The sequence below is a fragment of the Ursus arctos genome, unplaced genomic scaffold, assembly GCF_023065955.2.
Source record: "Ursus arctos isolate Adak ecotype North America unplaced genomic scaffold, UrsArc2.0 scaffold_27, whole genome shotgun sequence".
In the NCBI taxonomy this organism is placed as follows: domain Eukaryota; kingdom Metazoa; phylum Chordata; class Mammalia; order Carnivora; family Ursidae; genus Ursus; species Ursus arctos.
This window is the reverse complement of record NW_026622952.1, coordinates 6,130,269-6,146,370: the sequence shown is the minus strand read 5'-3', so window position 1 is coordinate 6,146,370 and position 16,102 is coordinate 6,130,269. Positions and strand designations below refer to the sequence as shown.

General features: G+C 37.7%; 1 protein-coding gene across 1 annotated transcript in view; it reads left to right on the top strand.

The window, feature by feature from the left end:
• The window catches only part of LOC125283696 (A disintegrin and metallopeptidase domain 3-like), an 86,695-nt gene extending 70,894 nt beyond the window's left edge, over window positions 1–15,801 (top strand). The window contains exons 13-17 of the mRNA XM_057303369.1: window positions 11,326–11,424; window positions 13,001–13,196; window positions 13,659–13,746; window positions 14,000–14,189; window positions 15,631–15,801. Coding sequence (XP_057159352.1) covers window positions 11,326–11,424; window positions 13,001–13,196; window positions 13,659–13,746; window positions 14,000–14,189; window positions 15,631–15,801 — 744 coding nt within the window. The remainder of the gene's footprint in view (window positions 1–11,325; window positions 11,425–13,000; window positions 13,197–13,658; window positions 13,747–13,999; window positions 14,190–15,630) is intronic.
• Window positions 15,802–16,102: the final 301 nt, after the last annotated feature.

Below are 16,102 nucleotides of genomic sequence, written 5' to 3'. Positions count from 1 at the left end.
ACTGGTTCAACACAAATTTTGTTAATGCTGTGAGTGCCTTATCCAGCCACCACCTTTCTCTGCACCCAGCCCCTGTGCTCACAGATGCCTCACATGGTGGCCAGCCACCACGTGATCCTGGCCACCTTGGCAGCCATACACACTGTGCCCTGGATGCTGCCACTAACATGCACCATGCCCCTGGCCACTGCTGTACTTTGGGGGAATCTAGGCCTAGGACTAGCAGCTCAGTGAAAATTTTGCTAGGACCACCACCCCACTGTGAGCCCTCCTGCTATTATGACCCTGAGAGCTAGACTACCTGGGTTTTCTTAACACCACAGAGAACAAGCACAACCCACAACAGGAAGAGAATCAGTACAGAAGTCTGGTCTGAAAGGAAAAGATACTGAGACACAATAGTGGGACAGAAGCAACACACATAGGAGACTCCTCTGAGTCTGTTCTAGTGAACAGAGGACACTGCACTGCAGGGCGCTGCAGGATCTCTTCTATTTCATAAAGCTACTACTTTCAAGAGCAAAGGATATAGATGACTTTCCTAACACACAGAAACAGAGAGGTAGACAAAATGAGATAGAGGAATTTGTCCCAAATGAAAGAACATGGCAAAATCACAGCAGGAGATCTAAATGACACAGAAATAAGTAATATGCCTGATAGAGAATTTAATGGTTATAAAGATACTCACTGGACTTCAGAAAAAAGTGGAGGACATCAGTGAGACCCCGGACAAAAAGATAAAAAATAACGTATCCGAGATGAAGAACTCAACAAATGAAATTTAAAATACATGAATGGATTAAATAGTAGGTTACAGGAAGCAGAGGAATGTATCAGTGACCTAGAGGATAGAACAGAAAGCAATCAAGCTGAACAAGGGAGTGACCAACAAATACTGGATAATGAGAATACACCTAGAGAACTCGATGACTCCATCAAGGATTATCACATCCACATTTTAGAGATAACAGAAGGGAAAGAGAGAGAAAGGGGGGCTGAAAATGTCCTTGAAGAAGTAATAGCTGAAAACATCCTAAGTCTGGGGACGGAAATAGACATCCAATTTCAGGAGGCAGAGAGAGCCCCTGACAAATTCAACCCAAAAAAGTCCATACCAAGCCACTAGTAATTAAAATGGCAAAAAATAATGATAAAGAATTTGAAAGGTTACGGGGAGGGAGTTAAGATGGCAGAGGAGTAGGGGTCCTCTTTTTCAGCTGGTTCGCTGAATCAAGCTGGATAGGTACCAGACCATCCTGAACACCCACGGAATCAGCCTGAGATGCAGGAAGATACATCTGGATCTCTACAGATGATCATCTCCAGCACTGAGTATTGAGGTACGAAGCGGGGAGCCATGAATCCACGCACAGATATTGGAAGATAAACAGAAGGGGGAGGGAGCCTCTGTGCTCGAGCGCCGGGAAGCAGTAGCCACCTGCACTGGGGAGCAGGCTGACTCGCGGACTGGCACCAGCGAGAGAGCAGATTGAGACCGTGAGCCGCAGAACGCACGCGACCAGAATGAAAACCGGAGCTCCGGAGTGCGCATGAACCACACTGAAACAGAGCTGCTGAGCGTGCGCGCGGCGGTGGCTGGCAGCTGGCGGTGTTAGAAACACAATGAACAGACATGAGAGCCCTGGAAGTGAGGGCTGGGACTCCGGCTGTGGGGCACACATCCCGGGATACTGTAGGGCTTAGCAGCACCAACAGAAACAGAGTTAAAGTGGCCAGAAGAGCTCAGTGGAGTGAGGACTGCAATCTCTCTGTTTTGAGACAGAACCTGGGATTCGGCTACTGCTGCTCTGACTCTCAGAAGAGGCACAGCAAACTGCCAGGGGATGCTGCCAGAGAACAAAAGCCTGGAAATACTGGCTCACAGTGTGCGCATCCCCATCCCCCCTCGCAGAGGACAGGGAGACTCTACACAAACAGGGTGGCCTGAGTATCTGTGCGGCAGGCCCCTCCCCAAGAAGGCAGGCTGAAGAATCAAGCCCACATCCCTAAGGTCCCTATAAAACAAGTGCACACTGCCTGGGTCCTGGTCAATAAACTGGGCTCTGGACAATCCACAACTTCTCCTCAGCACAATGACAAGAAGGAGAAATCCCCCCAGCAAAGAAAAGACAATGAGTCTGTGGCCTCTGCCACGGAACTGATGGATATGGATATGACCAAATTATCAGAAATGGAGTTCAAAGTAACAATGGTCAAGAAGATGTATAGACTTGTAAAAAATAATAACGAAAATTTAACGAGAATATAGAATCTCTAGGAAATGAGAGTGAATCTGGCAGAAATTAAAAATGCTATGAATCAAATGCAGTCAAAACTAGATGCTCTGACAGCAAGGTTAAATGAAGCAGAAGATGAATCAGTGAATTGAAGGATGAGTTGGTAGAATAGAAAGCTAAAACAGAAACGTGGCTCAAAAAAATCCAATCTCAAGAATGTAGGTTACTGGGGAGATTACTGACTCAATGAAACATTCCAATGTCAGAATCATCAGCATTCCCCAGGGGGTGGAGAAAGAGAGAGGTCTAGAAGAGATATTTGAACAAATTGTAGCTGAGAACTTCACTAAACTGGCAAAGGAAACAAGCATTCATGTCCAAGAGGCAGAGAGGACCCCTCCCAATCTCAACCACGACAAACCTACGCCATGTCACGTCATAGTGCATTTTGCAAATATTAGATCCAAGGATACAGTATTGAAAGCGGCCAGGGCGAAGAAATTTCTCATGTACCAAGGCAAAGGTATCAGAATTATGTCAGAGCTGTCTACACAAACCTGGAATGAGAGAAAGGGTTGTGGGGGCATTTTTAAAGCTCTTTCAGAGAAAAACATGCAGCCAAGGATCCTTTATCCAGCAAGGCTGTCATTCAGAATTGATGGAGAGATAAGGACCTTCCAGAATCACCAGTCACTGACCAATTTCGTAACCATGAAACCAGCCCTACAGGAGATTTTAAGGGGGGTTCTATAAAAGTAAAAAGGCCACAAGAGTGATACAGAACAGAAAGTTACAATCTATAGAAACAAAGACTTTACAAGCAACAGGACATCATTAAAATCATATCTCTCAATAATCACTCTCAATGTGAATGGCCTAAATGCTACCATAAAACACCACAGGGTGGCAGATTGGATTAAAAGACAGACCCATCCATTTGCTGTCTACAAGAAATTCATTTTGAACCTAAGGATACATCCAGACTGAAAGTAAAGGGATGGAAACCATCTTTCATGCCAATGGACCTCAAAAGAAAGCTGGGGTAACAATTCTAAAATCAGATTGGATTTTAAACTAAAGACTATAGTTAGAGATACAGTAGGGAACTATATTATTCTTAAAGGATGTATCCAACAAGTGGATATGACAATTATAAATATCTATGCCCCCAACAGGGGAGCAGCAAGATACACAAGCCTACTCTTAACCAGAATAAAGAGACATATAGATAAAAATACGTTAATAGTAGGGGACCTCAACCCTCCACTATCAGCAATAGATAGATGACCTAAGCAGAAATGAACAAAGAAACAAGAGCTTTGAATGCCATACTAGATCAGATGGACCTCATAGATATTTATAGAACACTACACCCCAGAACAACAAAATACTCATTCTATTCTAATGTACATGGAACATTCTCCAGAATAGATCATGTTCTGGGTCACAAAACCAGTCTCAACTGATACCAAAAGAAATTATTCCCTGCGTATTCTCAGACCACAATGCTTTGAAATTGGAACTCAATCACAAGGAAAAATTTGGAAGAAACTCAAATACTTGGAAACTAAGAACCATCCTGCTCAGGAATGATTCAATAAACCAGGAAATCGAAAATCAATTTAAACAATTTATGGAGACCAACAAGAATGAAAACACAATGGTCCAAAACGTATGGGACACCGAAAAGGCAGTCCTAAGGGGAAAACACATAGCCATCCAAGCCTCACTCAAAAGAATAAAAAAATCTAAAATGCAGTTTTTATATTCTCACCTCAAGAAGCTGGAACAGCAATAGAAGAACAAGCTTAATACACGCACAAGAAAGCAGTTCATCAAGGTTAGAGCAGAGATCAATGTATTAGAAACCAGGAGCACAGTTGAGCAGATCAACAGAACTAGAAGCTGGTTCTTTGAAAGAATAAATAAAATAGATAAGCCACTGGCAAGACTTATCCAAAAGAAAAGAGAAAGGTCCCAAATTAATAAAATTATGAATGAAAAGGGAGATGTCACAACCAATACCAATGAAAAAGGAAGGATTATTAGAAACTTTTATCAACAGCTTTATGCCAATAAATTAAACAGCCTGGAAGAGATGGAGGCCTTCCTGGAAAACTATAAACTACCAAGACTGAAACAGAAAGAAACTGATTTTTTAAACAAACCAATTAATTATGAAGAGGTTGACGCAGTGATTAAAAACCTTCCAAAAAACAAAACTCCAGGACCTGATGGATTTTCTGGGGAATTCTACCAAACATTCAAAGAAGAAATAATACCTATTCTCCTAAAGCTGTTTCAAAAATTAGAAACAGAAGGAAATCTACCAAACTCATTCTATGAGGCCAATATTATCTTGATCCTCAAACCAAGCAAAGACCCCATCAAAAAGGAGAATTACAGCCCGATATCCCTGATGAATATGGACGCCAAAATTCTCAACAAGATCCTAGGTAATAGGATCCAACAGTACATTTATAGGATTATTCATCATGACCAAGTGGGATTCATCCCTGGGAAGCAAGAGTGGTTCAACATTCGCAAATCTATCAGTGTGATAGATTATATCAACAAGAAAAAAGCCAAGAATCATATCCTCTCAATAGATGCAGAAAAAGCTTTTGACAAAATACAGCATCTTTCCTGATTAAAACACTTCAGAGTGTAGGGATAGAGGGTACATTCCTCAATCTCATAAAAACCATCTATGAAAAGCCTACAGCAAATATCATTCTCAATGGGGAAAAGCTGGAAGCCTTTCCCTTAAGATCAGGACCACGACAAGGATGCCCACTCTCACCATTGTTATTCAACATAGTACTAGAAGTCCTTGCAACAGCGATCAGACAACAAAAAGGGATAAAAGGTATCCAAATCAGCAAAGAAGAAGTCAAACTGTCCCTCTTCGCAGATGACATGATACTCTATATGGAAAACCCAAAAGAATCAATCCCAAAATACTAGAAGTTATAGAGCAATTCAGTAATGTGGCAGGATACAAAATCAATGCTCAGAAATCAGTTGCATTTCTATACACGAACCGAAGAAAGAGAAATTAGGGAATTGATTCCATTTACAATAGCACAAAAAATCATACGTTATCTTGGAATTAACTTAACCAGAGATGTAAAGGATCTATATTCTAGAAAGTACAAATCACTCTTTTTTTTTTTTAAAGATTATTTATTTATTTATTTGACAGAGATAGAGACAGCCAGTGAGAGAGGGAACACAAGCAGGGGGAGTGGGAGAGGAAGAAGCAGGCTCATAGAGGAGGAGCTTGACGTGGGGCTCGAACCTGGAATGCCAGGATCACGCCCAAGCCAAAGGCATATGCTTTAACCGCTGTGCTACCCAGGCACCCCAAATCACTCTTGAAAGACATTGAAGAAGACACAAAAAGATGGAAAGACATTGAAGAAGACACAAAAAGATGGAAAAATGGAAAGACATTGAAGAAGACACAAAAAGATGGAAAAATATTCCATGCTCATGCATTGGAAGAGTTAACATAGTTAAATGTCCATGCTACCCAGAGCAATCTACACTTTCAATGCCATTCAGACCAAATACCAATGACATTTTTCAAAGAACTGGAACAAACAGCCCTTTAATTTGTGTGGAACCAGAAAAGGCCCCAAATCACCAAGGAATTGTTGAAAAGGAAAAACAAAGCTGGGGGCATCACAATGCCAGATTTCAAGCTGTACTACAAAGCTGTGATCACCAAGACAGCATGGTACTGGCACAAAAACAGACAAATATACCAATGGAACAGAATAGAGAACTCAGAAATGGATACTCGGCTCTTTGGGCAACTAATCTTTGATAAAGCAGGAAAAAACATCGGGTCGAAAAAAGACAGTCTCTTCAATAAATGGTGCTGGGAAAATTGGACAGCTACATGCAAAAGAATGAAACTTGACCACTCTCTCATACCATACACAAAGATAAACTCCACATGGATGAAAGACCTCGATGTCAGACAGGAATCCATCAAAATCCTAGAGGAGAGCATAGGCAGCAACCTCTTTGACATTGGCCATAGACACTTTTTCATGACATATCTCCAAACTCAAGAGTAACAAAAGAAAAAATGAACTTGTGGGACTTCATCAATATCAAAATCTTCTGCACAGCCAAGGAAAGAGTCAAAAAAACTAAGAGGCAGCCCACGGAATGGGACAATATATTTGCAACTGACACTACAGATAAAAGTCTGGTATCCAAGATCTACAAAGAACTTCTCAAACTCAATACAGAAGAAACAAATAAACAAATCATAAAATGGGCAGAAGATATGAACAGACAGTTTTCCAATGAAGACATACAAATGGCTAACAGACACATGAAAAATGTTCAAAATCATTAGCCATCAGGGAAACTCAAATCAAAACCACACTGAGATACCACCTTACGCCAGTTAGAATGGCAAAAATTGACAAGGCAAGAAACAACAATTGCTGGAGAGGATGTGGAGAAAGGGGATCCCTCCTACATTGTTGGTGGGAATGCAAGCTGATACAACCACTCTGGAAAACAGCATAGAAGTCCCTTAAAAAGTTAAAAATTGAGCTACCCTATGACCCAGCAATTGCACTACTGGGTATTTACCCCAAAGATACAGACATAGTGAAGAAAAGGGCCATAAGCACCCCAATGTTCATAGCAGCATTGTCCACAATAGCTAAATTGTGGAAGGAACTGAGATGCCCTTCAACAGATGACTGGATTAAGAAGATGTGGTCCATATATAAAATGGAATAATACTCAGCCATCAAAAAGAAAGTTTTCTCAACATTTGCTGCAACACAGACGGGACTGGAGGAGATAATGCTAAGTGAAATAAGTCTAGCAGAGAAAGACAATAATTATATGGTGCCACTCATCTACGGAACATAAGAAGTAGGAAGATTGGTAGGAGAAGAAAAGGATAAAGAAAGGGGGAGTAATCTGAAGGGGGAATGAAGCACGAGAGACTATGGACTCATAGAAACTAACTGAGGGCTTCAGAGGGGAGGGGGGTGGGGGAATGGGATAGGCTGGTGATGGGTAGTAAGGAGGGCACATATTGCATGGTGCACTGGGTGTTATACACAACTAATGAATCATGGAACTTTACATCAAAAACCAGGGATGTAATGTACGGTGACTAACACAATATAATAAAAAATATTATTATTAAAAAAAAAAGAATTTGAAAGGTTATAAGAGAATTAAAGCCAGTTACATACAAAGGAAACCCCATAAGGCTGTAAGGTGACTTTTCAGCAGGAGTTTCATAGGCCAGAAGGGAGTGGCATGATGTATTCAAAGTGCTGAGGGAAAAATCTGTATCCAAGAATACTCTATACAGCAAGGCTATCATTCAGAAGAGAGGAGATGTACCTTCTCAATAAAAAACTAAAGGATTTTATTATCACTGAACCAGCTTTACAAGAAATATTAAAGAGGTCCCGTTGAATGGAAATGAAAGACCATAAGTAAGAACATGGAAAATAAAACAAAAAAGCAGTAAAAATAAGTGTTTCTGTAAAAGTCAATCAAGGTATTCATAAAATAATAGGATATAAAATATGGTGCCAAATATCTGAAATGTGTAGGGGAGAGGAGTGAAGAATGAATTCAAAATTAAGTGACCATCAGTTTAATATAGACTGCTAATTGCAGAAGATGTTATATATAAATTGAATAGTAACACAAATCAAAAAACAGTAATAGATATGCCAAAAATAGAGTAAGATATTCACTAAAAGATATTTAGTATGTCACTAGAGAAAACCAGCATGCCATGGAAGAGATAAAAAGAAGAGATCAGAGAAAAGGTACCAAAACAACCACAAATCAAGTAACAAAATGGTAATAAATACATACCCATCAATAATTACTTTGAATATAAGTGGACTAAACAATCAAGAGTCAGAAGGTGTCAGAGTGGATAAAAAAAAAAAGACCCATCCACATGCTGCCTACAAGGGATTCATTTCAGACCTGAAGATACCTGTAGATTGAAAGTGAGGGGATAAAGAAACACTAATCATGCAAATGGAATGCAAAAGAAACCCAAAGTAGCAATACTTGCATCAGACAAAATAGACTTTTTAATTTTTTTAAAGATTATATTTATTTATTTGACAGAGAGAGAGAGAACACAAGCAGGGGGAGTGGGAGAGGAAGAAGCAGGCTCACAGTGGAGGAGCCCGATGCAGGGCTTGATCCCATAATGCTGGGATCATGCCCTGAGCCGAAGGCAGACACTTAATGACTGAGTCACCCAGGCGCCCCAAGATAGACTTTTTAAAATAATTATATTCCAGTTAACACATAGTGTAATATTAGTTTCAGGTGTACAATATAATGATTGAACAATTCTATACATCACCCGGTGCACATCAAAACAAGTGTAGTCCTTAGTCCCACCACCTATTTAACACATCACCCTGCCCAGCTCCCTTCTGGTAACTATCAGTTTGTTCTCTATAGTTAAGAGTCTGTTTCTTGGTTTCTCTCTCTCTCTCTCTTTTTTCCCTTTGTTCATTTGTTTTGTTCCTTAAATTCCATAAATAAGTGAAATCATATATTTTTATTTCTCTGACTTATTTCTCTTAGCATAATACTCTAGATCCATCCATGTCATTGCAATTGGAAAGATTTAATTTCTTTTCATGACTTAGTAATATTCCACCATAAATATATGCCACACCTTTATCTATTCATAAATCAATAGACACTTGGGCTGCTTCCATATTTTGGCTATTGTAGATAATGCTGCTATTAACATTGGTGCATGAATCCCTTGGAATTAGTGTCTTTGTATTCTTTGAGTAAATACCTTGTAATATAATTGCTGGGTAACAAGCTAGTTCTATGTTTAACTTTTTGAAGAACCTCCATACTGTTTCCCAGAGTGGATGCACCTGTTTGCATTCCCACCAATGGTACAAAAGAGTTCCCCTTTCTCCACATCCTTGAAAACCAAGAAATAGACTCTTAACTAAATAGAAGAAACAGATGTTTAGCAGAGGGGAGGTGGTGAGGGGATGAGTTAAATAGGTGATGGGGCTTAAGGAGTGCCCTTGTTGTGATAGGTACTGGGTGATGTATGGAATCTGAAACTAATATGACATGGTATGTTAATTATACTGAAATTAAAATAAAGAAAAAAACCAAAAAGGCAACCTATTCATGGGACAAGATATTTGCAAATGATATATCTGATAAGGAGTTAATATCCAAAATATATATAGAATTGATATAATTCAACACCAAAAAAAAAATCTGATTTAAAGGTGAACAGACATTTTTCCAAAGAAGACATCCAGATGACCAATGGACACATGAAAAGATGCTCAACATCACTAATCATCAGGGAAATGCAAATCAAAGTCACAATGACATATGACCTTACACCAGAAAGAATGGGTAACAATCAAAAGGACAAGAAATAACAAATAGTGGTGAGGATGTGGAGAAAAAGGAACACTTGTAGACTGTTGGTGGGAATTTATATTGGTGCAGGCTCTGTGAAATACAGTATGAAGGTACCTTGAAAAATTTAAAATAGAAATTCGTATGATCCAATAATTCCACTACTATCATTTACCCAAAGAAAACAAAAACACTAATTCAAAAAGATACATGCACCCCTACATTTATCACAACATTATCTACAATAACCAAGAGATGGAAGCTATTTAAGTGTCCATCAATGCATGAATGGATAAGAAAAATTGGTGTACACACACACACACATACACACAATGGGATATTATGCAGCTGTGAAAAGGTTGAGATTCTTCCATTTGAGACAACATGGATATACCTAGAGGTCATTTTTCTAAGTGAAATCAGTCAGACTGAGAAAGACAAATGCCATATGATTGCACTCATAAGTGTAATCTAAAAAAAAAAAAGAAAGTCACATGTGTAAACAGAAAGCAAAATCAGACCAATAAATACAGAGAAACAAACTGATGGTTCCCAGAGGGGTGGATGGTGAATGGTTGGACAAAATGGGTGATGCGAAAGAGAGATATAGGTTTCCAGTTATGGAATGAATAAGTTACAGGAATAAAAGGCATAGCATAAGGAATATAGTCAATGATATTATTAGAATGATGTATGGGGACTTATGGTAGCTACACTTACTGACCTAGCATAATGTATAAACTTGTCAAAGCACAAAGTTGTACACCTGAAATGAATGTAACATTCTGTGAACTATACTTAAATAAAAAAATTCAATGTAAAATGAAAATAAATGAATACGTATATATAACACTAACATTTTACACACATACTATAAACTCACATATTTAGTGGGGTTAGGGTGGAGTAAGTTTTATCCATAATCTTAAAGAACAAAACCAGAAAAAAAAAATTATGGTTTTCACAATATCACAATATCAAGAAGTTAGCAGAGGAAAAAAAAATCAAAAGTAAATTGTCATGACAAATTTTAAAATGTAGTGATGCTATGTTGGTGGCCAGGAGTTAATATCATTAATATAAAGCTTATAAATAAAGGAAATAGAGGAATTCATCAACATAAATATAGACACAGAAATACAAAATAAACCATAATGTGCAGATATGTAAAATTTTCAGCACACGAGTAACAAAAATAATAATATTGAAACAAATATAAACAGTTATTTTTGCCTATCCACTTTACTAATTTTTAAACATTACTATCAGTCTTGTGAAACATCACTCGTTTACTATATGGAAAAAAGAAAATAGTATCTTATGAAGAGTTATTAATATTTTTGTGCTCTATTATCTAATAATTTTTGGAATTAATGTTTAATATAATGTCTTACAGGGAAAAAAATAATGACAAACTTTTTTCTTTGAAACATTATTTATGATAATAAGATATTATAATTTAGAATCTCTATATTTTTGTCACATGCATAAATTGTTGTGTATTCCCAAGATGGTATCTTGAGGAGGTTTAGTAAAATAGAAAAGTATTCCCCAAGTAATTAACTTGGTGAAATATGTTGTATATTTTGACAATAAATACAATTATTTATTTGATTGAAGATTCCTATTATGTAACTCTTATATTCGCTTGTAGGAATGCACTCATAAAAAATGTTGTAACCCTGTAGATTGTACTCTGATTGGATATGCAGAGTGTGGCAATGGACCATGCTGTGATAGAAAAACTTGTCTGGTAAGCTTTCAAAATACTACATGATTTCCTTCCATAATTTTTTGTGTTCTTGTGTGTTCTTTTTTGTAGCATTTTTAAAACTGTTTTTTTACACAACTTTTGAATATGTAACTTTAAATATCTGATTCATACATAGTTCACTTCCATGTTCTGAGGATATCTTTAAATCTCTTCAACCTCCTTAGCTGTCCTTTTCACTGCATTATTTTTAATCTACTCTGGCCCCATCCAGATATTCAATATTGATTTCAGATTATTTGGACACTATGAATTCCTCTTGGTCATACCTGAATTTAGCTCTTCATGATCAAACAACTTATGACAAAATTACAAATAAGCCACCCAACACACAGTTGACATACAACGTTTGAATAAACAAACAATAATAATCTCATTTTGAGAACAGCATAAAAGGAGTCCAAGTAAAATAGTCAGCAACATGTAGCATGTCTGATACTGAGGTTTAACTTTGCAAGAACTCCTGGCCCCAGAAGTAGATTGAATCCTTGACTTCCCTTGAGAAGTTTTCCATTCAATTTTCCTTTATAGCTACACTGAAAGGACACTGAGTAAGATTTGTCTTTTGGGGATCACTTCATTGTAGCACCTTGCCTTTTCTGTGTCACGTTCAGGAGTCAGCGACAATTATAGAAGCTGATTACTTAGAGATCTTGATTGCCAGATTTCAGATTTGCCAGGTTCTCTGTCAATGAAATATCTTCTAACGTCATTCTACTTCGTTCTATGTGTGCTCTTCTTCATTCTGTGTGCTAGTAATTAAAGCCAGTGGTCACTTGTCTTCAAGCACGAATATAGAGGCAAGCCTAGAGTTTCTACTACTTAGCAGTAAACCTTGTCTCTCTTCCCTTCACCAGGGCTCTCATCTTGGCCTTTGTCTCCAAATCAGCAAGATTGAGCACAAAAGCTTTTCTACACAGTCCCTTGCCCTTCCCTTAGACACGGGATAATTCCTACATTTGGCAGAGCCTTTAAAAACATTAGAGTGAAATCATGTACCATGACACTTGCCATTTCAGGTGAACAACTTAGCGGCATTCAGTACATTCACAATGTCATACAACTGCCACCTCTATCTAGTTCCAAAACATGTTCCTCACTCAAACAGGAGACTCCTAGCCCTTTAAGCCCATGTTCTCCTTTCTCCCTTCCCGTCAGTCCCTGGCAATCATCAATTTTTTTCTGTCTGGAGTAACCTATTCTGGATATTTCATATAAGTAAAAGTACAGAATACGTGAGCTGTTGTGTCTGGCTTTCTTCACTTAACGTAGCGTTGAAGGTTCATCCACCTTGGAGCATATGTATCAGTACTCCTTTAAATGGCTGAAAATATTCCATTGTGTGAATATACCACGATTTGTCTATCTATTCATCCACTGATTCACATTTGGGTTTTTTCCAATCTATTTCTCTGGGGTTTTAAGTAAATTCATAATTTGACTTTAAGTAAAAATGTAATAATAATGGAAGTGACAGAAATACACTACTCTTGCTTAAGTTTTTTTACATTTTTGGTTTACGACTTTAAAAAAATACTGATTTTTCTTTGTCTCACAGATAGCGGAAAGAGGACGTTTATGTAGGAAAATGACAGATCCATGTGATTTTCCAGAATATTGCAATGGATCTTCTACAGCTTGTGTACCTGATGTGAAATCTGCTGATTTAGAACCATGCAATAATAAGACTGCCTATTGCTTTGAAGGAGTATGCCAAGATCCAGATGTACAGTGTGCAAAATTATTTGGAAAATGTAATAGTTGTATCTTTTTTTTCTGGGGTTCATTTTCAAACTGTATTTTTCTAAAGTCAGTAATCCACCCAATAGCCATCATAAAAGGTATTGTTTGTGTAAATTCTAATTTGAAATTAAAATTGTGAATCAATGTGACATTGAACTATGTAAAGAGGCAAAATAGACCTAATAAGTACAGGACAAAAAAAAAAGGTATTAATCAAATTTCAGGTGATTGGTGCGAAGAAGAGTAGAATATTAGAATTGTAGATAAGAGAGCAAATGACTGCTTTCTTAATCATTTCTGCCTATGATATAATTTTCCTTTTCTCAAGTGGGTAGTTTTTAGTGTTTCTCCTTTTATGGCCAGAGACGACACTAAAAATTTATAGTAGATGACCCTGACTGAGCACTGCTACTGTCTAGATGTCCCTATATTAATTTTTATTAAAATGAGTAATTGTAACTTTATATTTTCAGTTGCTAAAGTTTCTACTTATCTATGTACACAAGAAGTGAATTTTCAACAAGATATTTTTGGAAACTGTGGAAAAAAATGTGATTTTGGGTGTGTATTTAGATAACCTTACTTTTTCAAATGCATGTGTGTGTGTTCAAAAATAAGTTAATACAAATGAGAGATGGACCTCATATATACAGATGAATTTGTTATACTTTATAAGATGATGTATGCTCTGAATAACTTTGATGTTACAATTTGAGTAATATTTTGAATTCTCTTCATGCTTTGAACTGTTATTTACTAAACATATTGTGTCTCTAAGTGACATATGAGCTTTTTCTCTGCCTTTTATTGCCAGGAATACCCTTTGTGGAACGATAGTTTGTCACTGGACACATTCAAAAATAGTACTAGTAACAAATTATGATGTTCAATATACTTACCTTGGAGGCCATATCTGTTTGTCAGGGTATTTAAGACCTGAAGCAAGAGGTTCAGTTGTGGATGCTACCAGAATGAACAATGGCACTATGTGTGGAGTAAATAAGGTAAAAAAAATTTTACTTCATTCCATATATGTTTGTATCTGAGTGTCTGTGTATGTAAGTGCTTGTGCATGAGAGAGAGAAAAAAAGAGAGAGAGGATGACGTCCAAGATGGCGGTCTGGGAAAACCCTGAACTCACTTCCTCCCATGGACATAGTGAATCTACACTGAGATATAGAACTGTTCCTCCTGGAGAGAGGGAGAGAAGGAGAGAGACCTAAAGAGTTTTCATTTATAATTAATGTTACAAATTTTGGTTACTGTATCATGATCATCAAATTCAAACATCAGAATTTTTATTGCTTCACTATCATTGTTTTATTATAAATTTTGCTATATTTAAACTTGTGTTCTCACACTTGAGAATCTAAATCTCTCTGTTAAGCCAGGATCTGATCTTTAAAAAATTTGTGTAAACAAAGAACATAAAAGTACAGATAATACACCAAGAAACTATGTGAGAACAACCTGACTAATAAGTATAACAAGGAAAGCCAAAAAAAAAAAAAAAAAACCAAGAATTTCATCTTTCTGTAAGTCTCAAGGATAATTAATTTGACTATAATTAAACTAAAACATTTATTTGCTCATTGGCCATCTTGCCTAATTTTTCCTCCAAAAGCATAATATATGTTAAAAATTTGGCCTTTCCACAAGACACAATAATAAAACAGAGTATAAGCTTTGTCTATTTTTTTCTTAAAAATTTTCAGAAACAGAATAAAATATTTTTAAACTGGTACCATTAAAAAATTAGTTGATCAAAGGAAGAAAAGTACACAATTATCTCACATTTTAATTTAAATATTTACTTTGAGATATAATATTTTAAGAAATGAAAATAAAGCAGAAAATGGAAGTAACTAGTAAACTTGAGATAAGTTTATTCTGACATGAAAATGATGATGTAGTTGCAGAGGAACATACTAGTAACTGACTACACTATATAGTAATATGTCATCCTTTCAAAGATAATTTAAACTGAAAAAATATTTACTATAACTATGATGGAGTAAATACATAAATTTATTAACTTATTTAATCATTCATTAATATACACTAAGAGTGTGTGTGTGTGTGTGCATGTGTGTGTGTGTGTGTGTGTGTGTGTGTGTGTGTGTGGTGTAACACAAAAATAATTTGGTCTGCTGGCTGAGGATCTCCCACTGCTGCTGGGACATCCAGCTGGTCCTCTAGGACAATTTGTTGTACATCATCAATACTCAAGAAATCCACATAGAGGGGAGGAAAAAAGATGGTGGGGAAGTAGGGGACCCTGTTTCAACCAGTCCCCTGAACTGAGCTGGAAATTTAACCAGACTATTCAGAATACCTGTGAAATCAGCCTGAGATATAAGAAGCTATATCTGGATCTCTACAAATACAATATCTCTGACGGTTGGTCTTGCGGTATGAAGCGGGGAGCTGTGATTCTGTGGGTAGATATCAGAAGATAAACAGAAGGGGGGAGGGACCCTCTGTGAACTTGCACGGGGAAGGCAAAGCCTCCTGTGCTGTGGACTGAGCACAGACTCGCAGACCGGTAGTGGCAGGGAAAGGCTTTTAGGGCAGCCCCCCAGACTGAAACCTGGAGCTATGGGGGCACACGTGTGAACCGGGGATAACTTGTGGTTTTAGAAGCACAAAGGGCAGAGACGCGCCCTGCCCTGGGAGTGACAGCTGGGAGTGCTGCTGTGGGGTGCACAAGTCAGGAGACTGCCGTGTTTAGCAGCACAGACAGAAACGGAGACACTGTGGCCTGGAGAGCTTGTGAAGAGCAGACTGTGATCTCTCTGTTCTAAGACAGAGGTTTGGATGTGGTCACTTCTACTGTAACTCTCAGAAGAGACATGGAAAGCTGCCAGGGAAAGCCACCAGAGAACAAAAGCCCTCCAAAACCAGTTTTCATTGAGCC